Here is a 12467-nt window from a genome sequence, read left to right as displayed (position 1 = left end):
GTTCTCAGTGCTGCTACAGGCAACGGTGCTACACCGGAGATAACTGAATGGCAAAGGAGGGTGGATATTTTAGACAAGCCTACATCTGCAGGAAGGAAGAGAATGTGACACCTCTGTAGGACGTCAGTTTTAAAACAAATGCAGCAGGATCCAGTGGTTTTCCGTTTTTAAGCTCAAGTCCTCCTACTATGACAGAATTACAAGTGGTAAATTAATTACTTGGACAATCCAAATGGGTAACGAAGAGGGAGCTGAATGATGGCTTGAAGACCTTCCGTACTTCAGTCACTCCAGTGAACTAGAAGGATGCTAGGGCCAGGTACCACAGCGGGCAGTGGAACACTGCAGTCAAAGCTACTTTCCATGACATAGTCTGGAGCCAACTCTGTATCTCTGCAGAGGATGTGACAGCACCAGACTCCTTTAACTTCTTCTGCCTTCTTTGCTCTCTGTCTACTAAGAGAGTGAATTCTGAGTTTTGGACCCTGCATATATTTTATCCATAGCAACCACAACACTTCCCTCAGATTTGCTAAAACGCACGTCTTTAATTTAGAACAAGGAAGATGGATCTTCCTGCTGATACTCTGCTTCTGAGCTCATCTGAAATTTAGAAGTCAGCGTCTTTACTACATCAGGACTTTCCAATGGCCTTCCCCATCTTAGAGCCTCCAAAGTCTGGCTTAGCAACCCACGACCTTTGCAAGCAATCACTGGGAAAGCACTGAAGACAAATTGTTGAGTGATGATTCATTCTACCACGGTTTGGTTGCTTTATCATTTTCTAATGCTGCTGATGGGAAGATATTTTCTATTGTGAGAGGCTTGTTTTCCTGCTCCATTGGAACAAGGATTTCCTGAGGAGTGACTTCTCCTTACAGCGTGTGAGATTTCTTGTCTTTTAGCTCCTGGAAGGCTAACTTAATTAACCATCACCCAGTTACTTACTACCTTCCTGTTCCCTCTCGCCTTTTCAACACCCACTTTAAAGCAGAGAGCTCCTCACAGGACTCAGACACTGGGAAACAGGGCGTGACTGAGGAAAAGCCATCATAAATCAGCAGCGGAGGAGGAAATGTGTAGGACTAGGCTGGAGCAATCAGGGGCCGCATGTAGACAACAGCGCTGGGTATTGCCTGCGGTGGGGAGCCACACTGCAGTCCTGGCACTGCTGGCTTTCAGCATCAACTCCAGCTTGGAACGGCCACCTCCAGTGCCGACAGTCACAGCAAAAGACTTCTTTCCCCTCCAACCAGAAACAGCACTCGGGGCTTCTCAAGAAAGCAAAGGCACAACAGAAGTCAAGGTTTATCTGCTCAGGCAGAAAGCCCAAAGCCGCTGCATTCTTCTCTTAGTCTTTGGTGAGGACTCCCCTCTCCTGATGACTGCAGATTTTAATATTTCATTACAAATACAGCTGGCTGCTTTGGGATGCTTGCAGGCATAGCAACCTGTTAGGCTAGATGCTTAATGAAATAAAAAGGCATGTTCTGAGGGACACGGTCAGGTTGTCTCCTCAGCGACAGACTGCATGTTTAAAAGAGTTCATTAATGTCATCCCGTGTGATCTCCTGCATGACCATCCTTACAGGACTTTCACAAACGGATGCTCTAGAGAAGCCATTAACTCCCCCAAAAAAGTAGTGTCTTAAAAATCTTTCGTAGTGTCTTAAAAATTGTTTAAGACACTAAAAAACCTATAGAAATGCCTCTGGACTGATGGTGAGGGTGGGTACACGTAGGTGTGCGCCTTTAGGTTGGTGGAGTAGAAGAGATGTCAGTCACATTGCATAGCTTGCTGTTGTTGTCCCCTTCTCAGCTCCCAGGGGGCTGGGAGAAGCAGCTGTACTGCAGGGATGCCAGCCGTCAGCAAAATACAGACATTGTTTTATCAGTTTAGTGCTCTTTATTTCCTAATTTATTTACCAGGGACATGTGTGGTGTTCAGTGAAAGCCGGTGTGCTGAAGTCTGAAAAACACCCTTCCGTTTGCTGATGTGTTAGTTCTTATTAAACAAAAGTGATCTGTTGTAGAAAATTAAAGTTTTATTAAAAATAAATTAATAAAAAAAAAGAGGAGGGGAGGAAAAAGATGAGCGGGAAAACTCCAGAAAAGTGAAATACCAAAGCGAAATAGCTCCTCGGCTCACACTGGGAGGAGATAAAATGGCAAGCAGATTGACCCAGTCTCATTCTCATTTTCTAACTGATTGCACTGGACATCAAGTGCCCCAGGGAGGGCAGGGACCCCACAGCATGCAGCTCCTGCCCCAGCAACACATGCACAGAAGGGTAAATGGTCACTTTGTGGCCACATATCTCAACGAGCCAAATCTGCTCTGCATGCAAGCTGCCGGCCTTGTGTTTGCCAGCTCAGGTGCTGCTATCTCCTTTGCGTTTACATAAAGATATCTGTAATGGCCGAGACCCCGCGGCAAGTGCTGCCAACCTCTGTACCAAGAGGAATTAATTGCAGGATAGGGGCCCACTGTGGAGCAGATAAAAGGGATCTAGAAAAGTGACGGAGCCCAGACAGCATTAGATAAATGGTGGTGAGAAAGCCTGCATTAATAGCACTAATGTAGCTGTGTTTCCTGAAAAAAAGAACAAGAAATTCCCTAGTGTAGACATACTTATTGTTGGCCAAAAAGCATTCTGAATTCCTCAATAATCAGGCAGGAAGTGGTAAAAACTGTCAGATGAAATGACCAATATGTTATTTTTTCCATTATCAAAAATATATTTTAAGTCATTACTATTAGAGAAAAACATTTTGTGGCCAATCCGATTTATTTTTTCAGCCATAATAAATTTGGCGGTGATAGACAGCAAAAGGAATTTCTGTACACAAAAATGCATTATAAGAACTTTGTTTCAATCCAGATTAGTACTTTGCCTTATAGGTGCATTAGTCACTAGCGCACACTGCTCTTTCAAAAATTTGCACAAATAGAAATTATGTGTTAGTGTTTTCCCAGTCAGCAATCAGAAAAGCAGAATTGTAATAACCATAAATTTTTGTACTGCATGGAGACAGCTGGAGTTTTCATCGCAAACTGACACAAAACATACAAGGTAGTTTCTGATTGGATTTAGTCTCTTTATGAAATCACTTTTGTTTGATTTCCTCCATGACAGAAATCAAAGTGTTGACTTGTATCAGAATAGGTCTACCAGCTTGCTTTGGTTGGCTGTTCTGAGAACCTCCTATCACGATTTCCTGTTCTCTCCATTTTAGAGGAGCTCTCTCTTTCCTCTGATGGGTGTAAAGCAGTCGGACCCACCTGGTGTTGCTGCCGGAGTTGCGTCAGCAGTGTAACACTGTGGTTCCTTCCAACTTCTTTCTCTGTACATAAAGAGAAAGGAGGACGCTAGCTTAATAACTTCTCCCCATTGTGCCCCAGAGGTTAGGCATCTTGCCATACACAGATGTTATCAAAAATGGAATCATTTTATAAATAAACTGTGAATTAACAGCAGTCTGGATAAATGTATGCCTTGGTCTAAGACTGATGTATTCCATTCTTTGTGAGCATTCCCTAAATAAACTGAATGTTTTCATTTTGTACTTTGTTATGATTTATCACATTGTGGTTTATTTAAGTCTTTCAATGCTCTCTCTTCCATTTGCTGAACTTTAGTTATGGAATTAAGATACCCTTGACTGCACAGTCTCCCCTCTGTGTTTTGAAGAAGCCCCATAGCTATCACAATGGATTAAGATGTCCTACATTAAAAACCTGTGTCACTTTTACAACTCTGTGCATTTATGCAAAAAGACATCAGTAGCTAATGGGTCCATCCAAGACATTAAGTTGAATGGACACTTTTTTCATAGCTGTGGTAATTACGAATACTCTGAAAAAGGCTCCTTTGCCAACTGTAGCCAAAGAAAATCGAATACTGTTCCCTTGCAAAAAAATGCTCTGCAAATATTCAGCCATCTTATTCCATTACATACTATTATGAAAAACAGTGATCTGTTTATTTGTTGGAAGTTATATGTATGTACAGTAGATCTTTTGAAAGTCCATAAATGCTGCTTTAGCCAGCAGTGTATCAAAAGCATGGCCTCCAGCTAAGAGCTCTTCTAAAAGATTACTTCTCCATATATCCACTGTGGATAGCCCACAGCACAAACAGATTTATAATCACAAAAAAATCAATGATCCCAAATTCTTTCTTACAGAATTACAATAGCCACCTTTGCTCTCAGAATTCAGCCTCAGGGTTTGTTTTGTGTGACATCCCCCAAACAGCAGGACCAAACTTTCAAATGTGCCTGAAACAACTTTTTCTAGAACTCTGGTTTTCCAGGAAAGAATATTAATGGTGTGGAAGTATATTCACACTAAACACCTTCTGCTGTTACCAAACATATCAACTTCCATTTGGTATTTAGTTATGCTTTAAACTCTTTATTTACTCTCTAGTCATGATTCATATAGCTATATATTGCTGCCAAGTGAATTCTATTACCATGGGGATATTTGCAGACATTTTAAATAGTTGAGATAAATAAAATAAACTAGAAAACCACCAAGAAATAAACTGATATAAAATGGGAGATCACCAGCTTGCAAACTTGAATTAAATACACCGAATTTTGGGGGCCAGCTAGTCAACACAACAGTAACTGCCTAAGTTCCATAATAATATACTGCAGGTAGAACAATACTGCAATTCTTTTTGCAAGAAAAGTAGTCAAAACACTTTTTAAAGAAAGGGACACGTAAAGAAACGTAACCTAGGGAAAGATTTTCTTCCTACACAGCTGAACACTCTTTCAGTAACATTCAACTCTGCAGACTGATATTTCAAGAAAATAAAAAGCACACCGCCATGAGTCTGTAAGGAAATGTCACATCCAATTGACTATTTCTATTGCAGTGTCTTTGGTGGAGATAAGCAATACCTGAAAATGGGCATGGGCATCATAAGTATTAGTATACACATAAACCATAAAATCTTGCTACGAGGTATTCCAGATGCATATAAAAAAGTGGTTTTGTTTAGCATATTTTGTAACAGATTTGTTACCATGTGCTCTGAAGAGCACAAGATTAACTATCAAAAAGGGCTATCAGTTTATAACCAAATAGCGTGTGCTTCATGTATGCCACAGTTTTTACAGGTCATTGGGCATTGCATTAGACAGTTTCAGAAAGGAGAGAAAGAGAGAAAGAGAGAAAGAGAGAAAGAAAGAAAAGAAAGAAAGAAAGAGAAAGAGAGAAAGAGAGAAAGAGAGAAAGAAAGAGAGAAAGAGGGAAAGAGAGAAAGAAAGAAAGAAAAAGAAAAAAGAAAGAAAGAAAGAAAGAAAGAAAGAAAGAAAGAAAGAGAAAGAAAGAAAGAAAGAGAAAGAAAAATAAATAAATAAAGAAAGAAAAAGAAAGAAAGAAAAAAAGAAAGAAGTAGAAGAAGAAGAGGAAGAAGAGGAAGAAGAAGAAGAAGAAGAAGAAGGAGAAGAAGAAGAGGAAGAAGAAGAAGAAGAAGAAGAAGAAGAAGAAGAAATGTTGGCAAGGAGTTTAGAAACATTCTGGATAGCTACAGTTCATGCTGCCAGCTAATCCAAAAAGACATTTAATGACCCTGTGATCCAGAAGTGGAAGAAAACATTTGTTTCTTAAAACATGTCTATGATGTTATGCAAATAACCCCAACCCCAATTTTTCTACACTAACACAGATTATGTAATTTGCTTGAAAATATATACACTGAAGGAACCAAGTCTGAAGTCTGGCTCTGGGAAAAGCACATAATTACTTCAAAAATTGTCCAACACTCTAACTTTGTTATTACAACAGTACAAGAACTTATCTGGAAGATGAAGGATATGTCCCAGGTTATGCTAATGGATCTACTTTGAAACAAGCTCTTGAAATATTCTTGGCTTATATAGTGGATTCATCATCAAAAAGACCATTATCTTCCATTATGAATCCCAAATGTCCATATAACTGATTCTTTTAGAACTATTTTCTATTTCTAGTATTGCTCAGTCATCAGAGCAAAATCACTAAGTACTAGTCTCCTTCTGTAAAAGAGCAGTTCAAAAGAGCATAATGCAATTCAGAATATAAATAAGAAAAAGCAATCTGAATTAAGTTTCAGCATGTTCCTTGATCTACATTTCAGTTTTCAATTTTTCCCTATTGTGTGCTCATAATTTAATTAACTAGATTGAACTATAATGTTTTGAATTTCTATATTTTTACAGACATATTTCAGCTGTTTTCTGTCTTCATAGAAAACAGATTTGAGAAATGCTCTCTGATAACAGATTTGACTATGGGAGATGGTATAACCGTTAAAATGAATTGGAAAAAATTTCTACTGTCACTAGTCACTGTAGGCTTCAGTCAGTCCCATGTATAAACAGACACCAATCTTTACAGATAGCCTCAAAAAAAAAAGTTTTTGTTTTTTACCTATTGATAAGTGACATCATCATCTTTTGTTGCAAGGGACAGATTAGCTGTATTAGATTAACTGGAGCGACATGCATAGGCATGTTCAGCTTAATGGCTGAATTCTAGATAAACTATCAGCAAAGCCCAAAAGACAGGTACAAATAAGCCATCCTCTGAGTAAAGCAGGAGACAAAGACAAGCAGTAAACTGTAAAGGCTGTATTCATTGACTGTAACCAAAGGATCCAACACCTGTTTTTAGGATGGAACCTAAAAGTACCAAAGTTTTTTTTTTTGATACCAAAGTATCAAAAGCACCTTGAATATCTACAATTGAACAGTACAATTGAATATCTGAAAATGGCTTTCAGGGAGTGCAGGGTGGATGTCTGGGTATCAAGGCACCACTTATTTTGTTCATACAAAGCAGTTGGTCAGAAAAACAGGAAGGATGGTCTGACCACATGGGGCGAGCTACATGTGCATGTAAAGTAGATCAGAGAACTGCAGAGGTTCAAGTCCTCCTCTCTGCAGAGTGGCACGCTCCTGATGGTCCTGATAAGCAATTCCTTCTGCTTATTCCGTTCACTGAAGTACCAGGTGCAGCCCCACATGGCAGATCTGGGAGCCAAGTCATGTGCAGGTCAGAAGAGCGAGCGCAGCCATGGAGCCCAAGCCTGCCTGCATGGAGGGCGCTGGGCATCCCTGAGCTCCGGGGTGCAGGGGCCAGGCTGGTGCTGTTCGAGGCTCCAGCCTGAGGGTGAGAAGGAAGAGGCCCATCACCTTGGGAGTGGGGTCAGAGAGGACCCCAGAAGCCAGAGCTGCATTTTTCCAGGTAAATGAAAAGGAACAAAGTGACAAAATGATTAAAATGCCAGAAAATGGTACAATTGGTAACACTTTGCTGCAACTTTGCAACGTTTGCACCTAAGGCCTTGCTTTGGCATACTGCTACCTCAAGTCCAATTTCAAGTACTGGACATACTATTGCTCTGCTGTTTGCAAGGACAAAGCCTGATTCAATATTCCTAGTGTGATGTCCTTTAATCAAAAGGGTACAACTGGGAAATACAAAGCACAGCAGCCGCACAAAGTACGCAGTACTACTTGCTTATCAGCACCAGTCATTTACTTTTGTAGAATCAACGTTCAGATGTAAGTAAGGAGAATAAAATAGAGAGATGAATACTGTATACAGAAAATTAATTTTTCTTCTATTTTACTTCCAGAAGGGGGGGGGGGGTGGGGAATAAATCTGTCTAGCATTTGCACAGGACATCCATTCTAAGCTAAAAAAATATTTTTCTTTTGGAGAGCATAACTTCCTTCCTTGAACAAGAAAAATATAATTAAGTGCCACATTGCATTAAGCGTCTAAGTATTTTTTCCTTAATCTAATATGCAAAGTATGACGGCAGTACCTTCTACCAAAGTAGGGAGCATTTGCTAATGTAAACAGGCAGGCAGCCGGGGCTTTCCCAAGGTCCCGCTCTCGCAGCAGTGTCGGTGTGTGCAGACCCTCTATGCCCTCAGGACTCTGCTCAGGCACAACAGTTCGCTAGTGTGTGTGTTCGGCTGCAGCACTGGGTATTAATGATTACACATCTGGGTATGCAGAAAGTCTCTTAAGGATTTACCAAGACCTGCCCAACCCGAGTGGGGCTTACTTATTAACAAATAAACAAACAGAGAACTGGAATTACCAGCCACATGCTGCACGCTTTGCTTCTTGTCCTCCCGAGCAGTCGGTCCTGCCTGCCAGTGGAGGGATGGAAAGGAGAGAGGGATGTTTGCTTCGGGCTCCAACTCTCTGGAGTAGGAAATCTATCTCATGATCTGCCAGTTCACTGACTTGCCTTCTGTGAATGTTGTGCAAACATAGTAGACAGTGCATTTTTCAAATAGTTTAACATTACTGGAAGTCTTCTGTATTTCCCAAGTCACGAGTCCTTCTCAAGGATCAAAATGGTGTAGAGCACTGGACAAACTTCCACGAAGGTTGGCTCTCACCTCAATTAATGAAGCAATCCTAATTGGTATGAATACACGACTAAGGACTAGGCTGCCTTCGTGCTTCTACTGATCTATATTCTCCGCTACACAACCATAACTGCACAAAGCAACCATTTTCTACCTTCAACAATCAGTGCATGTGTGTGCCTCTCACAAGGATAACATCACTGGGTCATAATCTATCAAAGCCTCTTTCTTTAGATAATTGAAGTAATGGATGTATACCAGGACGATACAGTAAACACTACAAAACAAGAGATGCTGTTATTTTTCCCATAGCAATTGTTTAATAGAAGCCTCTGTGTGTAGCTTCTACAGCATTGTATAAGCACTTGATGATGAACGTAGCTCTTTCTTAGTGCTGCAGAGCATTTTTTAAACAGCAAACGGTGGGACTTAAGGAGGGGGCCAAGAGATGCACGTTTGACGTTGTTTCATTTGCATGTTCCTAGAATAATGTTATAGGTAGCAGCCGAAGACAACAGCTATGGTGGCAGCAACGGGAATCATTGGGATAGTAGGTTATTGTGTGGCTTGAGAGTTAGCAAGGGGTTTCTGTTATTGTGCGGCTTGGGAGTTAGCAAGGGGTTTCTGTTTGATGAGAGCCCTTCTCTGAACACAGAGCAGCTGTGGGCCTGATTCTGGAAACGTTTACTCACACAAGTGGTCCTACAGAGTTTGCACGTCTCAAAATAGGAAAGGGCTGATAGATGAGACATCAGGGCCCAATCAGATGTGACACCAGATGCCTCATACTATTGTTACTCTTTGTATTACCATTGTATTGGTCTGTTTCTTGTGCTAGGGAACAAAGCAGAATGAAAGTATTTACACAGAAATCATCCAATGTAAAGGGGAACAGATGTCTAAGAGGGAACAGAGTGTAAAGACAGAAGACATTACTGGTCAGCATGACAAGAAGTGGTCAAAGACCAACCGAGATTTTGATAGGCATCACCGTGAAGCTGAGATTTAAGGATGAGTTTGAGGGAGGATACTGTGCTTATTATTTACTGTTGAGCATCCTCAGCCTCATGTCTTGAAAGAGCTAGATTGTTTTTGGGAATGGGAGTTTAGGACTTCACCCACTTGGTATAACGATACTGGTTGTTTTGGCAAACGATAGCTTGGTGTGCAAAGGCCTGCTAGAGTTGCACAGGAGCTCAGAAGGGTGCTGCACACATTACACCAACTGAGCAAGCACGATTCAGTCTGGAGATGCACTGTTTGTACCCTACAAACCCAGGAGGCACTGCAGTTGCCATGCAGGAGCAAGTCAGCAGGGTACATGCGCCATAACTCCAACACATCCCATGCTGGAGCCAGTTCACCTAGTGAGTCACATCTGCTTGCATTAAAAAAGAAAACAGAACAAAACAAAATTGTCTTCATATGTCTCATTGGCAAGAAGACATGAAAACTGGCTAGGCTGGCTGGGAACCAACCTGGCGGCAACCCTAGTTAGTACATTTTGTAAATAAGGTGAGTGGGTTTTGTTTCTGTATCTGAGGACAAGAAGGACACAAACTGGTTCTGCATTATGGCAGGTAGCGCTCTGTATTTAACTTTGCAAAGTGTTTTACTAATTTCACCAAAAAAAAGTCCTAAAATTGTATCTTCTTTCAAAAATCAATTTATGTAGAATCTGAAGAGTCTTGAAATTTACTTGCTGAGTTCATTTTTTTAAAGTTTGGTGATGATTTAGGGAAGCCTGTTCTTTTTGAAGGCAGAACAGCAGATCACCGCAGGAATGTAAAAGGTTGAATTTGTTATATCTTACACTGAACACAATATTCTTTAAACCTCAGGGACCCATTTGCATTTGTTTTATTTCTTCTCAAAACGCACACAATTTTGCAGAATCTTCCTAACCCCGTAAATTACCGTATGAAAAGAGACCCCCCTGCTATTCACAACACAGAAAAATGGGACATTAACCTCACATAAAACCCACTGGCTCGCATCTTGCTTCCTTATTAAGTCTGTGCCAGTTTTGCAGTAGATTTCAAAGGTGCAAGCTCGCTGTTGTTGTTTTTTCTTTTCAAATGATCAATCCATGAAGTAAAAGAAAATTACTTAAAAAGTACCGTTCACTTTTTAAGGAGATCCCCAACAGTTACATACCTCGGCCATTTTCTCAGCATATCTAAAGACCAAAATACATTTTTTGAGGAATTTGAAGCCCTTACTACAAGAAGAAAACAAGTATTATTCATATTGTTTGTTTTCCCACAATGTATTTTTATGGGAGAGCTGTGGGGACCATATTCTGTATTCAGTGAACAACTTCTGTGATGTAAAATGTCTCTTTTTGGTATTCAGATAACCACGAAAGCAATGCAGCTGTATCTCATTGCCATGGACATTACCACCTAAACCAACCAGAATAAAAAAAAAAGGTTATTTCTTACCTCATCCATTGTGAAAGACACAGATTTATGAGATAACATTTGGCAGTTCTGTGACCAATGATAATAAAAATCTCTTTCCCTTGGGCATCCAAGAACCACAGTATATTGTAACACTTCCAGTTCTTAAACGGCGCTGAACCACATTGTGCAGGGCTGCATGTCTTTCTGAAAAAATGATGCATTTTTCACTGTTGCTGTGAAAAGTACTTATTTATCAAATACACCAGAAAAAGTAAAGTAAGATATTAGAAGAAATTCTGGAAGCCAAAAAGAACCAAGGACCATCTTAGTGTCTTCATTGCTGCTCCTTTCTGCCTTGCTACAAGTCTACGTACAGAAATACTATATTACTGACATCTTCACTTTTGCCAACTGAAATGGAACTTGCTGCTTTCATCCTTCTAGTACCAGGTCACGCTCTTAAAATGTACCCTTAATAACAGCAGAAAAGAGTTAAACCATAGATACAAGAAATTTGTGTATTTTTCTCTTTTTGCTGAGTACCTTTTTCTGTACTAGAGAAATGTACTGTATCTTGTGAGAAAGAAAAGGCAAGGAACAGACCAAGCTCAGAAATCCCTAACACAAAAGAAAGTGTGTTATGTTTCAAATCACACATCATAAATATAGGTATCCACTATTTCAGTTTGAGCATAAAATATACAAAGAGTTTAAATGGCTCCAAAGAGATGTCCCGTGTATAAAAAGGAAATACAACATTGAGGTATGTAGTTGAACAGGAAAGGCAAAAGTAGTTTTTTTTTTTTTTTTTTGCCTCTTTTAGTGTGCATCCTTTTCCAGTATCACTTCTTTACTATGACTGGGTTTACCCTGACTCGTAAGGGTACTTCTGCGGAGCCAATTTAGGGTCTCAGGACTATACCAGCCCAGCCCAAGCGCTATGTCTTGGCAGTGTGATTTTCAGCGCATTCATCTCCTGGAAGGATTTTATCTAGCCAATAGCTGCGTTCAAACAGTATTTTTTTTTTTCTAATAAGTTTTCATTCACTGCTGGGACGTGCGCGCCAAGTCATCCCCCGCTGATGGCCAGAAAGGCGAGACTTTGGCGGAGAAGATGAATTACTTGGCAGCTCTTTCACTTCTTCATCCCGGCGGCAGGGCTCACACCTGCTTCAGAAAATCGCCTTTTTCCCCCGGGGAAGCGGAACCCCCCGGCGGCGGCCCGGGCCGAGGGCTGCCCGCTGTCCCCCGGCACTGAGGGGCGGCAGGGCGGGCCCGGAGCCACCACCCCTTCCCGCCGAGCTGTGAGGGGAGAGGGGTGGCGGCTCCGTGAACGAGGCGGAGATCGTCAACAGGTCCCGAACGCCCCTTTGTGAGGGGAAAGAGCCCAGCCTCACCCCGAACCGGGGTCCCCTCAGCCGGGACTCGGCGTGAGGGATCGGCCCCGGGTCCTCCCACGCCAACTGCGTGAGCGGGCGTGCGGAGGGAGCGCAAGGCACCGCAGCGCTCACTGGGCTGCACGAGCCACGCGTGGCGTAACGGCGTTCCGAGAATAGCCTAAGCAAAAAGGAGGGGGGGACGGGAAGGAGGGGGGACGAAAGAACCGTACCGCCTCACTCTGCCCCTCAGAGCCGGCGGCCATCTTTGGTCTGGGCAAGCCCCGCGAGCGCTGGC

General features: G+C 41.6%; 1 protein-coding gene and 1 long non-coding RNA gene across 3 annotated transcripts in view; one reads left to right on the top strand and one right to left on the bottom strand.

Annotated features, from left to right (window-relative positions):
- LOC310893310 (uncharacterized protein) overlaps positions 1-3335 on the top strand; it is a 24369-nt gene extending 21034 nt beyond the window's left edge. The window contains exon 6 of the mRNA XM_083822086.1: positions 9-3335. Coding sequence (XP_083678212.1) covers positions 9-43 — 35 coding nt within the window. The 3' untranslated portion in view covers positions 44-3335. The remainder of the gene's footprint in view (positions 1-8) is intronic.
- LOC310893311 overlaps positions 1-12434 on the bottom strand; it is a 22659-nt gene extending 10225 nt beyond the window's left edge. For both annotated transcript variants that reach the window (XR_014578892.1, XR_014578893.1), the window contains exons 1-2: positions 7830-12434; positions 3284-3345 (exon numbers count right to left, since the gene is read on the bottom strand). This is a non-coding gene — a long non-coding RNA (uncharacterized lncRNA). The remainder of the gene's footprint in view (positions 1-3283; positions 3346-7829) is intronic.
- Between the last annotated feature and the right edge of the window lie 33 nt (positions 12435-12467).

The sequence above is a fragment of the Anser anser genome (genome assembly GCF_964211835.1).
Source record: "Anser anser genome assembly, chromosome: 2".
Lineage (NCBI taxonomy): Eukaryota > Metazoa > Chordata > Aves > Anseriformes > Anatidae > Anser > Anser anser.
Note: the sequence above shows the minus strand (reverse complement) of the source record. Positions and strands in the feature narration are given on the sequence as shown.